This window comes from Lepidochelys kempii, chromosome 15 (assembly GCF_965140285.1).
Source record: "Lepidochelys kempii isolate rLepKem1 chromosome 15, rLepKem1.hap1, whole genome shotgun sequence".
NCBI classification, from domain to species: Eukaryota; Metazoa; Chordata; order Testudines; family Cheloniidae; genus Lepidochelys; species Lepidochelys kempii.
This window is the reverse complement of record NC_136394.1, coordinates 30787613-30805639: the sequence shown is the minus strand read 5'-3', so window position 1 is coordinate 30805639 and position 18027 is coordinate 30787613. Positions and strand designations below refer to the sequence as shown.

Here is an 18027-nt window from a genome sequence, read left to right as displayed (position 1 = left end):
CATGCTCACATGGGGTTTTTATTGGAGTTCTCTTTGCATGAGAGCAGTCGACCAACACTCAGAAGCAGCTTAGCTGTTCAAAATAATTCTTAAAAAAACAATAATGGTAGAAGTAACTAAGTATGGCACAGCACAGAAACTGCCGAGGACTGGAACCTGGGGACACAGAGTCTCTGTGGAAGATCCGGCTTCGAACGCGCACCAGTGGTGTATTGATGAGGTATAAAACCTCCTCTGCGCAATAAATATGAAAAGAACAAAACACAGAAAACAAATGTTCCTCAGATACAATATCTAAAGTGATTTACAGATCCTGGCTTTTCTTACCATTAAATCACACACTGAAAACAGGCTCGCTTTCAATTTTTTTAATCACTCATTGCTATTAATATAAATCTGCTCCTCTACTGCTGCTTCTGAATTAAGTCACAAAAATGAAGTGAGTAAGAAAATGCCTCTCTCAGGAAGTTCTAACTTTATTCTGTTTTTCAGTCTGCTTTGATTTGCACTAGTTCACCTCACCTGCTCAGTCACCGCTCTCTCTTAAGAAAGAAACAAGTACATATTTCAATAGGGAAAACTTTATCCTTCCACGGTACTCAGCTACAGCCTCATACCGAAATCCCTTTATGCCTCTCTCCATTCCGCTCTCTAATAAGCTAGAATGGAAACAACAAGCACGTCAGGAAAATCCTGATGCCAAGGTACAATCTACCCTCTAATACAGGACTTCAAACTCAAACCTCTCGATATTATAAAGAACCGTTCTGCTCTGCAAAAAGAAAAGGAGGACTTGTGGCACCTTAGAGACTAACCAATTTATTTGAGCATAAGCTTTCGTGAGCTACAGCTCACTGCATCGGATGCAAGCTTATGCTCAAATAAATTGGTTAGTCTCTAAGGTGCCACAAGTCCTCCTGTTCTTTTTGCGGATACAGACTAACACGGCTGCTCCTCTGAAACCTGTTCTGCTCTGGTATGTTTGGGTTTAACTGATTTGGAATCAGTTCTATCAACCTCATAGTGCATTTAAGAGAGGGCTTCAGAGAGAAGCTTTATGCTGGCAGCACTGCCTACTTCACTGTGGCCTAATCTCTCTCTGTGGATGCTCATGAGGCAGGACTGCTCAAAATTCTGGTTTGCTTGATAGCAATAGCAATTAAATGTGGTCAAACAATTTAAGACTGGGAAAATGGAAAACAAAACAAAAACAATCAAACCAAAGAAAAGTAGTCAGCCTTACACAGTGCTGTCTCCAGCTCTGAATAAAGCATTTGTGCTAGTTTGTTAAGCAGGTTTCAGAGGAGCAGCCGTGTTAGTCTGTATTCGCAAAAAGAACAGGAGGACTTGTGGCACCTTAGAGACTAACAAAGCTTATGCTCAGCTGAATTGGTTAGTCTCTAAGGTGCCACAAGTCCTCCTTTTCTTTTTTGTTAAGAAGAAGAGGCTTAATTCCGATGGTGGGTAAAAGGAACACTTGATGGTGAGCTCTCCATAAGCACGATGTTATTTAATGAAATACTAAAGAGTACTTGAAGTTTCCCAATACGTGGAGATTAAAAACGTATTCTTTTATGCTGCAATGTATTCCTCAAAGCGTAGATGGCATGCTTAGAGATGGGTGAGTTTTAGCAAATGAGTTATTTAATAAATTTAGCCCTATTGTCTGTTAGTAAATTATCCACCACTAGATCATAATTTTACAGAATTGTCCAATAGTCACAATAGTTTGTGAAGACAGAAGTCAAGTCAGCCAATAGTTTAGTTGCAAACTTCTCCCTATAGGTGAAATGCATTCCCATGTGCCGGAGACCCATGTGCTACTTAAATACAATTGAAATGCCATTTTGAAGGTTTCAGTGGGAGTTAAGCAATACCATTTCAACTTAGGAGTATTTGCTAGCCACGCAGTGTGACTGGTCACCTATGTTCCATGACACTATTTCTGTTTCCTGATTGGATGATGTAAGCTTTATGAACAGGGGAAGTCCCTTTTTCTGTTCACAAAAAAAACTGTGAGCACTGGTAACTCTTCATATGTTTTCCATGACTAGTAATGAGCTTTCTAAAATGGCTGAGACAGCACTGCCACTGTAAACATCCTTTTGTGATTATTTGCACGAGCATTTGTAACAGTTTGCTTTCCATGACCATTCTTGAGAATAAAACCTCGCTCACTGGAATGTTCAGGAATAAAAGCTGTGAATACCAGCAAACTGAGCTGATGGGTTTTATTTGCAAGGATGTTTATATGATGCTTCATTCACTCAGCCATTGCACTAAAAAGATGATCTAGGTAACTGCAAAAAAGGGTGTGTTTTTATTTTTACAATAAAATGGTAAACTGGACAGATTGTTACTGAAATTAATTTGACTTTATTTATGAAAAAAACAGAATAAAGCTGTTTACTTCTATCTGAAAGGAACTGCCATCTCGTTAAATAACAAGCTATACAGATAAGGAGCAGGAATTTTCTGGAATGTCACAAGTTGAAGAAATATATGGATTCAATAAATAATATAAAATGTTTTTTTGTTAAAATAGAATTCTTGGTTTTATACCTACACAGAGTAGCAACCTTTACATTAACAAAATAAAGCTGGGTCTGTGATGATTAGTTTAAAATAAAATAAAATTACAATTTAACAACAGTATTAAAACAGCCAATATGCAATAAATGACAATCCACATAATATGTACATCATGGAATATAAATCAACAGGAAACACAAAATTAAATCATTTGCAATTTGTGCAGACATTTGTATATATATTTTCTCTATATATTTTAGATATTTTCCATTTTGTACAATATTACAAATTAAGAAATACTATAATTTTTTATAACAATATTTTCAGGGTTTTTTAACTTGCAGAATTATTGACTCATTTCTTAAAATAACACAACTAGAATTCTTTACTCTCTGCAGCACAGTTCAAAATAACCTGTCCCCATAAGTATTTAGAATGGGAATATTTCAGAATTAAGGTAACTGCATCACCAATATTTGCCAAGTGGGAAAAGTAAAGAAAGTGATTTGTGCACATCTATACCGTGTAAAAATAAATGATACTAAATAGGAATGTAGCTGTCTGTACAACAGCCAAAGAAAATCACAACAAACACAGAGCTCCAGGTATTTCATCTTTCATGAACAGTTTACTAATATTTAAGGCCTCAATACTAAAAAAGTAAGTATACGAGTAACTTTTTGCACATAGGGCTTCATCCTATGTTCCTTTAAGTCAATGGCAAAACTCCCATTGACCTTAATGGTGCTGCTGAATCAAGTCCAATTAACTTCAGTAGCAGTGTTTATGTGCTTAAAAGTTTGTAGGATCAGGGCCTGAACTGATTTCTTGAACTGATTTCTTTGTTTTTAGCCCCAAATGCACGGTATGTCCTGTAATCTATGTAAAAGACTGTGAATACATGTATATTGATAAGAACAGTGGCAATATTACTGCCATATTATTTTATTTTTTCTTCAGGGAAAGTGGAGTGCGGGGGAGGGAGCTCTGTCACATCTCTGAGGGAGTCACTGAAATTACAGGAAGCTTGAATGTAACTGAGCTCAGTAACGCTCCACATGCCGAATTGCGGACGCTGGGCCGACATACAGGAACAGTATGGTCCAGGCATGTGCTAAACTCACCCAGCATCTCAGTGCCTTTGCTTTTAAACCCTAACGTAAGAACGGCCATCCTGGGTCAGACCAAAGGTCCATCTAGCCCAGTATCCTGTCTACTGACAGTGTCCAGTGCCAGGTGCCCTGGAGGGAATGAACAGAACAGATAATCGAGTGATTCATCCCCTCTCGCCCATTCCCAGCTTCTGGCAAACAGAGGCTAGGGACACCATCCCTGCCCACCCTGGCTAATAGCCATTGATGGACCTATCCTCCATGAACTTATCTAATTCTTTTTTTAATCCTGTTATAGTTTTGGCTTTCACAACATCCTCTGGCAAGGAGTTCCACAGGTTGACTGTGCGTTGTGTGAAGAAATACTTCCTTTTGTTTGTTTTAAACCTGCTACCTATTAATTTCATATGGTGACCCCTAGAGTTCTTGTGTTATGAGAAACAGTAACTAACACTTCCTTATCTACTTTCTCCACACCAGTCATGATTTTATAGACCTCAATCATGTCCCTTCTTAGTCGTCTCTTCTCCAAGCTGAAAAATCCCAGTCTTATTAATCTCTCCACATATGGAAGCTGCTCCATACCCTTAATCATTTTTGTTTGCCTTTTCTATACCTTTTCCAATTCCAATATAACTTTTTTGAGATGGGGCGACCAGATCTGCACACAGTATTCAAGATGTGGGCATAACATTGATTTATCTAGAGGCAATATGATATTTTCTGTCGTGTTATCTATCCCTTTCCTAACGATTCCCAACATTCTGTTTGCTTTTTTGACTGCCGCTGCACATTGAGTGGATCTTTTCAGAGAATTATTGACAATGACTCCAAGATCTCTTTCTTGTTCGGTAACAACTAATTTAGACCCCACCATTTTATATATATAGTTGGGATTATGTTTTCCAATGTGCATTGCTTTGCATTTAATCAATATTGAATTTCATCTGCCATTTTGTTGCCCAGTCACCCACTTTTGTGAGACCCCTTGGTAACTTTTTACAGTCTGTTTTTGACTTAACTATCTGGAGTAATTTTTTATTGTATGCAAATTTTGCCATCTGATGCTTTACCCTCTCTCTCAGATCATTTAGGAATATGTTGAACAGCACTGGTCCCAGTACAGACTCTTGGGGGACACCACTATTTACCTCTCTCCATTCTGAGAACTGACACTTAGATCTAATGCCCACTGACTTCAATAGGTGTTGGAGTAAGCCCCAAATGAACACTCAGTACACTCATGTATTTATGATGATAAATGAGCTCATCTCTGCAAAGTATTATTAAAAATATTAGATTTTAGCCTTAAATCTAGCTGGACTAGCATGATAATGAAATGAAGCTAAAGCATAACTTTTCTGATGAAGCATTTAAACAATGATATTTAAACTACAAGGATGACCTATACCTGGGTAAAGAAATTAACAGCATTATAAATGTTCCTCTACAGTTTTGCAAGCTCGTACTCAAGCACTTAATAGATTTGAACAATTGCCCCTAATTTTTAGCTTAAACACCATGAGGCCTTGGGCCATTTTACAGGGTGTTCACTGAAATGCCGCACAGCACGTCCCAACTAATGGAAAATACCCATTTCTGAAGAGTTCCACAGTTATACTTCTGTTTTTCAGTATAAATGAATGATATTTTGCTTCTCCCAGACTTAGGTGCTGATTCAGGAAAGCATCCCAATTTGGGAGAGCGGTTAAAGCACAAACGTCAATGTGACTTACACACCTGCTAAAGCGCTGTCCCAAATTGGGGCCCTAATTCACAACAGTAAATCGGAAGGCCTAACTTATTCCTTGCACACTCAAACTGCCATGGTCTTTCTTCACCCGGAGAACTGTAGGGTGAGCCCCATGTCTTTCAAGGACAATTCTGAAGCCTGTTAGGCCCCAAGCCTTTAAAAGCTTAAACACATGCTTAACTTTACTCATATGCACAGTCTCAATCACACTACTCAGGGGTTTGATTACATTGATGCACATAAACAAGTCTCTGTAGGATTAGGGATTTCAGAGATTCATCAGCTCATATGTCAGAAGAACTAATATACAGAATTATTGAGAAATATCCCCAGCAACACCCAAGCTGTATGAGGGTGAATCTGACGTTGTCTGGAATATATTTTCAGTGCTCTAAAATGAAAAGGAAAAGGTTACCTACAATTACATAAAATAAAAGCCGGCACTAGAGCTGAATAAACATTTACAGCCTTGCAGATAGCAATATATTGAAAAGCTGCATTTAATGTTGAATTTAGCTTTGTTGAGGCAACCAGCTATTTTAAAAAATTTTTAGTTCCCTGAACATTTTATAAGCACACTGAGTGTACAAAGGGGGTTCAGCTGTCTAAAAGACAATACCAAGTCTGATCTCACATTTTTAATTTTTAACAAGTTTTACAACATATTAATATTCTTTAAAGATCCTCATGAAAAAACAATTGTGTTTCTCCCATAAAGACATAGAATTTGATATCTAAAACAGCAACAATTGGTTAAGACGACAACAAATCTCTGGCTTCAGAATTCTTAAATTTTAAATCTCTCTCTACAGTATAAAATCTGACTCTTAAGTTTTCCAAGCGAAACCTTCATTTATTAGTGATAAAATACTTTACCATGAATACAAGTGTGGGGGTTTTGTTAAGATAACCGTTCTTTCAGAAATGTGAAATTACTGACTAAGACAGTGGAATGGTGCAAAACACTAAACTTCTACAAAGCTTCAACAATTCATTTTAATATTCTGGGCAAAAATAAAACTGAAGGAAAATAAATAACGATATATTTATATTAATATTTGATTCCTATAAGCAATTATCAAAGGGAATGCAGTGAATATTAAATGACAGATGATTTTACTGCCATTTTAAAAATCAAAATCCAGATAATTTCAAATAGCTTACAAAAATGAGGTGATAATGTTCAAAGCTACAGTATATTCAAGTGTCAAACCAACTCTATTTTGTAATTTAATTTTTAAAATAAACGTATGTTCCACAAGTTATTACACAGCTTTGATTCAAAGAAATGAATGTTTAGGGGCACAAATTTTTAACTGCAGCTATATCTTCCTTTTATCTACAGAAAACAGCATTTTAGAATTTAATATTATGAAAATATCAGAATCATAACCATAGAGCCACAAATGTTCCCAAAGGATATTATGACAGAAAATTTCAGCTACGGGAAATAATTGAAAGAGAACAAATGGAACTGATCAAATTGACCTTGAACTCATAAAACATGAATGGAGGAAGAGATGATATGAGGTTATTTTTAGAGTGCAGGAAGTGAAACCAGATATTATAGGTATAACAGAGACCTGGTGGAATAGTAGTCATGACTGGGCTACAGGTATTGAAGGGTATGTGCTGTTTAGGAAAGACCGAAATAAAGGTAAAGGTGGTGGAGTAGCACTGTATATCAATGATGAGATAGAATGTAAAGAAATAAGAAGCGATGAAATGGATATGACTGAGTCTGTCTGGGTAACAATTAAATTGGGGAAGAAAACTATTAGAGCCTCCCCTGGGATAGTGCTTGGGGTGTGCTATAGACCGCCGGGATCTAATTTGGATATGGATAGAGCCCTTTTTAATGTTTTTAATAAAGTAAATACTAATGGAAACTGTGTGATCATGGGAGACTTTAACTTCCCAGATATAGACTGGAGGACGAGTGCTAGTAATAATAATAAGGCTCAGATTTTCCTAGATGCGATAGCTGATGGATTCCTTCAGCAAGTAGTTGCTGAACCGACTAGAGGGGATGCCATTTTAGATTTGGTCTTGGTGAGTAATGAGGACCTCATAGAGGAAATGGTTGTAGGGCATAATCTTGGCTCAAGTGATCATGAGCTAATTCAGTTCAAACTGAATGGAAGGATTAACAAAAATAAATCTGCAACTAGGGTTTTTGATTTCAAAAGGGCTGACTTTCAAAAATTAAGGAAATTAGTTAGGGAAGTGGATTGGACTGAAGAATTTATGGGTTTAAAGGTAGAGGAGGCCTGGGATTATTTTAAATTAAAGCTGCAGAAGCTATTGGAAGCCTGCATCCCAAGAAAGGGGAAAAAAATCATAGGCAGGAGTTGTAGACCAAGCTGGATGAGCAAGCATCTTAGAGAGGTAATTAAGAAAAAGCAGAAAGCATATAGGGAGTGGAAGAAGGGAGGGATCAGTAAGGAAAGCTACCTTATTGAGGTCAGAATATGTAGGGATAAAGTGAGACAGGCTAAAAGTCAAGTAGAGTTGGACCTTGCAAAGGGAATTAAAACCAATAGTAAAAGGTTCTATAGTCATATAAATAGGAAGAAAACAAAGAAAGAAGAAGTGGGACCGCTAAAAACTGAGGATGGAGTGGAGGTCAAGGATAATCTAGGCATGGCCCAATATCTAAACAAATACTTTGCCTCAGTCTTTAATAAGACTAAAGAGGATCTTAGGGATAATGGTAGCATGATAAATGGGAATGAGGATATGGAGGTAGACATCACCATATCTGAGGTAGAAGCGAAACTCAAACAGCTTAATGGGACTAAATCGGGGGGCCCAGATAATCTTCATCCAAGAATATTAAAAGAATTGGCACAAGAAATTGCAAGCCCATTAGCAAGAATTTTTAATGAATCTGTAAACTCAGGGGTTGTACCGTATGATTGGAGAATTGCTAACATAGTTCCTATTTTTAAGAAAGGGAAAAAAAGTGATCCAAGTAATTATAGGCCTGTTAGTTTGACATCTGTAGTATGCAAGGTCTTGGAAAAAATTTTGAAGGAGAAGGTAGTTAAGGACATTGAAGTCAATGGTAAATGGGACAAAATACAACATGGTTTTACAAAAGGTAGATCGTGCCAAACCAACCTGATCTCCTTCTTTGAGAGAGTAACAGATTTTTTAGATAAAGGAAACGCAGTGGATCTAATTTACTTAGATTTTAGTAAGGCGTTTGATACTGTGCCACATGGGGAATTATTAGTTAAATTGGATAAGATGGGCATCAATAGGAAAATTGAAAGGTGGATAGGGAATTGGTTAAAGGGGAGACTACAACGGGTCCTACTGAAAGGTGAACTGTCAAGTTGGAGGGAGGTTACCAGTGGAGTTCCTCAAGGATCAGTTTTGGGACCAATCTTATTTAATCTTTTTATTACTGACCTGGGCACAAAAAGTGGGAGTGTGCTAATAAAGTTTGCAGATGATACAAAGCTGGGAGGTATTGCTAATTTAGAGAAGGACAGGGATACCCTACAGGAGGATCTGGATGACCTTGTAAACTGGAGTAATAGGAATAGGATGAAATTTAATAGTGAGAAGTGTAAGGTCATGCATTTAGGGATTAATAACAAGAATTTTAGTTATAAGCTAGGGACACATCAACTAGAAGTAACGGAGGAGGAAAAGGACCTTGGAGTATTGGTTGATCATAGGATGACTATGAGCTGCCAATGTGATATGGCTGTGAAAAAAGCTAATGTCGTCTTGGGATGCATCAGGAGAGGTATTTCCAGTAGGGATAAGGAGGTTTTAGTACCGTTATATAAGGCACTGGTGAGACCTCACCTGGAATACTGTGTGCAGTTCTGGTCTCCCATGTTTAAGAAGGATGAATTCAAACTGGAACAGGTACAGAGAAGGGCTACTAGGATGATCCGAGGAATGGAAAACTTGTCTTATGAAAGGAGACTTAGGGAGCTTGGCTTGTTTAGCCTAACTAAAAGAAGGTTGAGGGGAGATATGATTGCTCTCTATAAATATATCAGAGGGATAAATACCAGAGAGGGAGAGGAATTATTTAAACTCAGTACCAATGTGGACACAAGAACAAATGGATATAAACTGGCCACTAGGAAATTTAGATTAGAAATTAGACGAAGGTTTCTAACCATCAGAGGAATGAAGTTTTGGAATAGCCTTCCGAGGGAAGTAGTGGGGGCAAAAGATCTATCTTGCTTTAAGATTAAACTCGATAAGTTTATGGAGGAGATGGTATGATGGGATAACATGGTTTTGGTAATTAAATATTCATGGTAAATAGGCCCAATGGCCTGTGATGGGTTTTTAGATGGGGTAAGATCCAAGTTACCCGGGAAAGAATTTTCTGTAGTATCTGGCTGATGAATCTTGCCCATATGCTCAGGGTTTAGCTGATCGCCATATTTGGGGTCGGGAAGGAATTTTCCTCCAGGGCAGATTGGAAGGCCCTGGAGGTTTTTCGCCTTCCTCTGTAGCATGGGGCACGGGTCACTTGCTGGAGGATTCTCTGCTCCTTGAGGTCTTCAAACTACAATTTGAGGACTTCAATAGCATAGATATAGGTGTGAGGTCTTTTTTAGGAGTGGTGGGTGAAATTCTGTGGCCTGCATTGTGCAGGAGGTCAGACTAGATGATCATAATGGTCCCTTCTGGCCTAAATATCTATGAATCTATGAGTGAGCTTTCTTTTTATTCAAAACACAAATCAGAATAGGGGTGTGTGTGTGTGTGTGTGGTATTCTCGGAAAACAATTCAAAAATATCCAATGTACAGTAGATTACACTAAAAATCTGCCACTCCATAGTGGCATGAGTTTAGGGAAATACCACAGTTACTGCTTATAGAAATATACCTGGACTTCTAACATCACTTTTCAGTAGATGAAAATGGAACTCCATGCTCATTTTAAAAAGTAATCCAAGAAAACAAATGTGTAAATATCCTTTTAAAATTACCACTTGCCAAGCATAAAATATTTTTTAAAATTCAATTTCTTCTTCACACTATATCAAAGTATAAGAAAAATGGTTGGCATTGCTGTCAGATTTATTAAGCCACCCCCAGGTTTAGTAGCTCACACATCCAATTTCACAAGAATGTGGAGGATAAATAGAGGATTTTTGAAAAAAAATAATTTTTGAGGTTTTTTGGCACTTTATACTTTGCTGTCGATGAAACAGTTCTGAAGCTCTGCGGTTGACTGTTAGCCAGACAAGCTATGACAAGAAATGAACTGGTCAGAAGAGATGGGCAAAACAGATTGCTGGTGCAAATTCTGCTCCCATTTACACAGGTGCAAGTCCCATTGACTTTGCTTCTATGAGAGTTGTACCCATGTAACTCAGCAGAACGTGATCCGCAATAAACAATGTAATACAGAATTAGATGAAGGCTCAAATTCTCCTCTGACTTGCACCTCTTGAAAACCCATTATATTCAATGAGACTCTCAGTATGTATAACAGGATAGAAATTGTCCCGGAATGTTCAAAGTTGTCCAAAGATTATGTACAATATTTTTACTCCTCTGAAGTATCACCTTACATCTGACAAACGAATGATGACATAAGGAGAATTTACATAAATTTGGCATATAATCATCTTATTTTGTCATTTTCATCCTCAATATTCTCAGACTGTTTTCAGTGTGAATGTTTGAATTCTCTATAAAAGGAAATTCAGACTTCTTTTTGAAAGTCATGCCATCTGACGTGCATGTGAATATTAAGTGCTTGGCTAAGATGAAGGTCTGGGAGAACTATGCTGTGAGAACACATTACTTTAAAAGAGAGCGAGAGAAGAGTCTATGAGTCCAACAATTTAAGAGCAATCCAGAAGAATACATACCAAGTTATCCATACATTTTAATCCAGTATGTGCATTAGTATGCACTGGATTTACAGAATTTTTTAATTTTTAAAAAGTGCAGTTGAGCTGACATGGAAAAGAACTGTCTTTGTATTCACTGTAAACTTGTCAAAAGGAATCTGCTGTTTAAAAACTGTGCTCAAATAGTCAATTTATACAACAGACCACTAGATGAAGCTACCATATATTCCTCTTCACCAATTATTACTCTATTGTGTCAGTTATAGTTTTGTATATAGCAGAAGAAGCATAACGGTGGTAGCTACTATTAGTGAGTACAACAAACCAAGGGAATAATCTGAGTTCAATGTTTCCATGAAGTATCAACAACATTCAAACCACAGGACAGTTAGAAATCAGTACTTTGAAGTGCATAAGAGTCACATTGTTGATCACCAGCAGTATGGAGCAAGGATATATTAAAGTCAATAGTGATGGCTGGAAAGAACAAGGCAACACATAAGATTACCTGTTATCCCACATGACAAACTTGCAGTTCCTGCCGAAGTCTGGGATATGTCAATAACAGACATCAACATGTAAATGATAAAGAGTAGTAACCATTTCAGTTTCCAGGTTTGGTACATACCAAAACAAGGGTATTGCAAAGAAAAGATTATCTTCCTTCCTTCAGTAGTTCTAGGATAACAGACCATTTGAACACCACCAGGGTGTGACGATGCTTGGGAACAATGGGCAGCCTCTACATTTGGCAACTTTCACTACTGCTATTAGTGAGAATTCACCTGGTCATTGCTTTAGTCTTCACAATCTCCAGATGTAGAGTCCTGTCATCATCCCATGCTGTAAACATCCAAGGTTTCTTCTTCTAAGTAATTCCTGGTTCAGGGATTGTACAAGTAACTAATGATGCTGTGGCCCTCATACATGGTGACGGAGTAGCTTTCCCCTTCATTCTCTCATCTCTTCTACAGCCCATTGCTATTCCTGTGGCTGAGTGGTGGCTTTGAAAGCTCTACAACTGTTGAGCGAGATTTATTGAGAAACTTGGGGGCGCGACGCAGCAGCCTCTGTGCCTCAGTAAAGGTTTCTGTCAGCTCTTTTTTCCACTGAACAAACTCTGGGTCACTCTGAAAGGGATACAGAAGTTGTTAGGCACTTCATAATCGAGTGCACATACTGGGGAATACCACTTTCCCTATGAGCATTTTTAAACAATGTACTTTATTTTCCATTGGAAAATGAATGGCTCAGGGTATTGGTAACACTCAACCTTTCATCTTTAAGCACTAAGTCAAACCCAGGCAACATGGTAGCAACCAAAGCTGTTAGTTCTCTTGAAAAAGAGTGTGTGTGCGCGCACCCCATCCTTTACAAATGTGCTAACTCCTTGAGCTGCTGGGAAATTAGTTTGCTTGTATGCACAGACTAGGCTACTTACGCTCCTAAATTAGTCAGTCAGTTTTGACATTTTTATCCATTATTATTAAACTGAATTCACTCTGACAAGTTCCATTGAAATCCAGGTTTTCAGATGTGATGCATAAACCTAGTACAGCCATATCCCTCCCAGCTCACATGTAAAGCATGGCAAATACTTCATGAGTTTAGTTCAGACTTGAAAAATATTTTATGTTACCATTGGGTTTTATCATTGTATACAAAACATCTGCTTCAGTGATCACTGAAAACTTACAGTTGCCTCACCTCACACTGCAGGACAAATTGTTTGCCTCCTTTAATTCTCAGCAAGATGCATTTCTTATCTTTAATCTGAGTTTCTTCCACTGAGACTATCTGTTCCATTGTCAGTAGATTTTGCTACCACACATTGCAAAAAGAAAGCTGAATTACAATTTGAAGCTGTTACCCAACAGACCTAAAGCTGAACCCTAATCCACTGGGAATATACATGTGAATAAAGTTACTCCCAGGAGCAAATGTTAGCATGACCTGACCCTTAGCTTTCAGTAATACACTAACTAAAAATAGTTCATAAAGTAAGAGAAAGTATTCAAAGAAATTTACCAAAGGATTTAGTCACCAAAAATTACCAAAAGATCAACTCAGAACAGCACAAAACAAGGCACTGCAAAAAAGGGATGTCATTATGAACTAAATGAGTGTTTTCCCCAGTAATAGTTGCATTTTACTTTATTTTCTTTCAAACAGTAACACTGTGAAACACTTTAATCAATAGTTAGACAATTTTACTGTCTATGTCAAAGAGCTGTGAAGGATTATTGAAGCACTACAAATGTACAGATGGAAAAACATGCAAGCAGTTTTGCATAAAAGTTTTCAGGAAATACTGCAATGGAAGAACTATATTTTCAAAATCTCTTACAGTTGTGTAGCTAAATACATAGATGACATCCCTAAAACACGATCACCATTGGACTGAACTATAAACACTATAGCACTATCTTTGAGGTCAATGCTATAGTGTTTCTATTGCCTTACCATTTTATGTTTTTTTGTATAAATACTCCAGGGGTCCTAAATGAAAAAACAATACATTGATAAACTCCCAATTCTTAAAAAAAAAAACCCCACAAGTCTGTAAAGTCTATTTTAGGTTGCTTGACATCAATGTGCCTACTCACAAAGTAAAGTACTACTCCACATGAACAGAGCTTTAAGAATCTGACCCACTATAGTTACTCCAGAAAAACTCAAACTTCAGTGGGAGTTTTCCTGAGTATGGACTTCAAGATTTGGCAAAAATGCCTATCTACATTTCGTACCTTTACAAAAACTGTGTTTGTTATACTAATTTCAGACTCACCCGTGATTCTCCTTCTCCTCGCCATTCAAGTCGGTTTGGAAAGAGGTAAAAGTAACGACGTTGCCACTGAGTCAAAAATGGGTTCCCCAATTTCAACATGTACCCATGCATAATGCAGTCCTTCCCTAGTGCATAATCTGTGAATATAACAAGTTCATTTTACACAATCAGCTACAACCCAGTGTTCAGGAAATGTGCTCTGTTCAGAAAAGGTTTACTAGTGTTTTCACAGCCTGTTAAATTTCAGCAGAAGATTCAGTACACATAATATTCTCTATAATGTGTTATCTTTTGCCTTCTAATTATTATATACACACACATGTACACACTGAGTGAGATTCTGCACCCCATTACAGCTGAGGGCAATGAAATTGCACTGAAGTAACCAAGAATAGAATTTGGCCCTATTAAAGAAGGCACCTGATTTACTGTTGAAAGAATTAACATTGAATATCCTGCGGAACAGCATATCGGTCTTTACAAGAGGAATGTTCTGTTCAACTGCTCAAACATACAGAGAGAGCCCCATCAGTTCAATTTTACTTTTCCCCCCAATTCACGAAATTGAGAATTTATGAAAATATGCCAAAAATAATAATGCAGAAAGAAGGCAACAGTTAAGACACTACAGAGAAGGGGAGCTGCTCTGCTTTAAGAACATAAACATGATCATGCTGGGTCAGACCAATGTTCCATCTAGGCCAGTGTCTTCCGACAGCAGCAAGTACCAGATGCTTCGGAGGGAATGAACAGAACAGGGCAATTACTTAGCGATCCATCCCCTGTCGATCACTCCCAGGTTCTGGCAGTCAGAGGCTTAGGGTGGGGTTGTGTCCCAGACCATCCTGGCTAATAGCCATTGATGGACCTTTCCTCCATGAACTTATCCACGTCTTGGTCTGCATTTTGAAATGTGCCCATGTTTCAATGCCATCATTTATAAATTGTTTTAAAATACTATATGAAAACAAAAGACCAAAACAAAAGAGAGAGAGAGAGAGAGAGAGAGAGAGAGAGAGAGAGAGAGAGAGAGAGAGGGAATTTGTGAAGAAATATGGGCTCACTTCAAACTACCACAACAGAACACTGTATTAAGGGGTAGGGACAGGTGAAGGAGCTCATTCTGCATTGACAAACTCATGGAGCCTCTCTGAAGTCAGTGGAGTTCTACAAGAGGTAGGTCCATGCAAACATGTCCTAAGGTGATGAACACACTAGAGGATTACCCCATACCAAAGAAGAGAGGGTCCCAACACTGTCACCGATCTCAAGTACATAATTCAATACCTTATTCAAAGGAATTACATTGGATACAATGGGTCTCGTTTTTTTCATTCAGATGCTATCCTCACCATAAAATCAAATCCCAGATACACATTACTGAAAATACCTCAAACTTATGGATAACCAAAAGCACCATACAGTAATCCCTCTTGACTTTAAAAGATTCATTCATAACTTTTCTAAAAAGTCAAATTACATCATAAAACATCTCAAAGTATTTTAAGAAATACAAACTGAATTAAATGAAACTTAGAAGAATCATTAAAGCATGAACTCTCTGAATTACAGGTAATTAACAACGTAAAATAAAAGGTTACCTGTTGGAACATATTTAATAACCGTATCTAGCATTAAAGAATGAAAAGATGTGCACTGGAAACATTACCTTCCTCATGGCCAAGTTGCTTATTTTTAGTCCTCTTCCTGGCCTCAATTTTATCCGTGTCTGCATTTACTGCATCATAAACAGTTTCTGCTACTTCTTGCTGCCAACGCTCTGATATTACCAGAGGGAAGTTCTTATACAATTCTTGGTCACTATCAACCAACTAGGAGGGAAAAATATCAGAAAATGCAGGATTTTAATAAGTTCTATTACCATTACCAACATACTCAATAATAATACAATAACAAATATAATTTAAAAAAAGATTAGAATGACACTGTGAAGTAGACTAAGATTCCCAATTCTGCATGTAGTACAAACTCGAGAAAGCAAAGCCATACAGTGCACTGTACACAGTTTTCTAGTTCTGGTGTATTTAAAACGATAGTTTCTTAATTTACAGTACGGAAATCTTATCTCAGATCATAAATATACAGACACTGGATTTTTTGTTATTCTTTTTAGACATTACTCAAAAACTCTTACACCAGCAATACGACTTAAGTTATACAAGTGACACATTGGCTGAAAAAGGATATACAATTTTTGACTGCCACCTTAAGATGGACTTCTTTGAAATTCTTACTTTTCTTAGCTGTCCTGTTCAAAAAATCTCTAACTATATACTAAGTTCCTCTGCCTACTTCTCTAGCAACAACTGACGCCACTAAATCTGCTTCAGCTCTCAGAAACAGCATTCTTTTGGAAACTAACTAACTTTTCAATTTATTTCAATCCACATATCATAAGGCAAAGATGAAAAATGTGTAGTTTATTATTTAAATAGTTGTAAATGTAGCACATTACCTGGGAGCCTTACAACAAATTCAAACAAAAATTATAAATATTATATCATCCTCACACCTTTCTGCACTGGCGAGCCCACTTAGTGAAAGCTTGGCCAGACTGACACATTTGCCTTACTTCCTGAAGCTCAGCAAAACCAGATCCTTGCAGTTTGCCAAAAGGAGCAAGTTCCAGATCCTTGGGTCACTGTGCTGATATGAAAAGGCATTTTTCACACAGATACTTTTCCATGCTTCCACGGTAACTTTATAATTGTTAATAATACACCTTTAAAATAGTTGTGTATGTTACTGATTTCAGACTGCCTTCATGTCATACTGCCCTTTTTTCTTCCCACATTAACTGCAGTACTTAAACTGAACTGTACTGAACATAACTGAAATGATTTGATTCTGGACGAAAAGATCATTTGTGGCTTGGTATAGCAACCTTTAGGACTGACAGCACTGGGAACAGAGTTTTTGGTACAATACTAAGAATCATCACATTTTTCTCTATAATTATTCTGTGTAAAAGAATGAAACAAAAGCCATCAAATTTAGAAAACGGGCCCTGGATAGCAACTGATATGAAAGAAGGAACTAGCAATAGCTTAGTAAAGGGGTTACTGCGGATAGCTATTTAAAGCGGAAAGAAACCCTAACCTGACACCTGCCTATCACCTCCCTGAACACTTTGCTGTTGAACTGCATCCCTTTCCCTCAGCCTGCGTCTCTCTGGGTCAGCGAAGATGTCTTCTTGTAAGAAGCACAAAGAGACCCTGAATCTGATTGAGGCTTTTGGGCTCTTTCCCAGTATAAACAGGTAATGGAGAAGAAAGTATAGCAGCTGGGGTTCAGTCTCCAAAACCGCCACCTTCTTGCCAGCAAACTGAGAAAGCTGGTGCTGTTTTATGAAAACCCTAATTTCCTCTGCATTTGACTCAGATGTAGGGGATTAGTCAATCCTCTCAGAAGGGATTATAAAGTCTTAGCCTGAGCATAAACAGCACAGTGCATTGCAACTCTCATCGACTCATGAATGAGGAAATAAATATACCTTAAGGGCAACCTGTACAGAGAATAAAGTGCAATGAGTCAACAACATGCATTACAAGTATACACCTTGCTGAGAATTTAAGTTCCATAATATAGCTAAAGAAGACAATTTAACCTAGTTTGTCCCCAGAAAATGGTGTTTGGGATTATCAGTCAGGCATTCCCGTGCTTCAGGAAATCAGAGACTTATTACCCTACTGTTAGCTGGCACCGTGGTGTTTACTAGCGAAAAGAACATTTTCTGTTCTTTGTAGTTCTTTCTCAACATTTAAAAACGGTCTTATGCCAGCTGCTAGTAATTGCAGTGGGTGACATTGACAGATAAGTTCCCCTTTTTAGTCACTGTGGGTAGTTAATATATTTCTGTTTAGGGAGTTTGGAGTGATTTCTTTCTCTCCTGACTCACTACCTATAATTATATCTTGGTTATAATACCTGCAATAACAACAAAAATAAAGTTTCATCTATAAAAGAAAGTATGTTAA

General features: G+C 37.6%; 1 protein-coding gene across 17 annotated transcripts in view; it reads right to left on the bottom strand.

Annotated features, from left to right (window-relative positions):
• Positions 1-18027, bottom strand: part of GRK3 (G protein-coupled receptor kinase 3) — a 123302-nt gene continuing 105275 nt past the window's right edge. For 12 of the 17 annotated variants that reach the window (XM_073313104.2, XM_073313107.2, XM_073313110.2 and 9 more), the window contains 4 exons: positions 15699-15861; positions 14030-14166; positions 12949-13062; positions 8799-12371 (listed from right to left, as the gene is read on the bottom strand). In XM_073313104.2, coding sequence (XP_073169205.1) covers positions 12210-12371; positions 12949-13062; positions 14030-14166; positions 15699-15861 — 576 coding nt within the window. In that variant the 3' untranslated portion in view covers positions 8799-12209. Of the gene's footprint in view, positions 5789-8798; positions 12372-12937; positions 13063-14029; positions 14167-15698; positions 15862-18027 lie in introns of those variants that run through there. The other 5 variants (XM_073313103.2, XM_073313102.2, XR_012155089.2 and 2 more) reach the window with 4 other exon arrangements.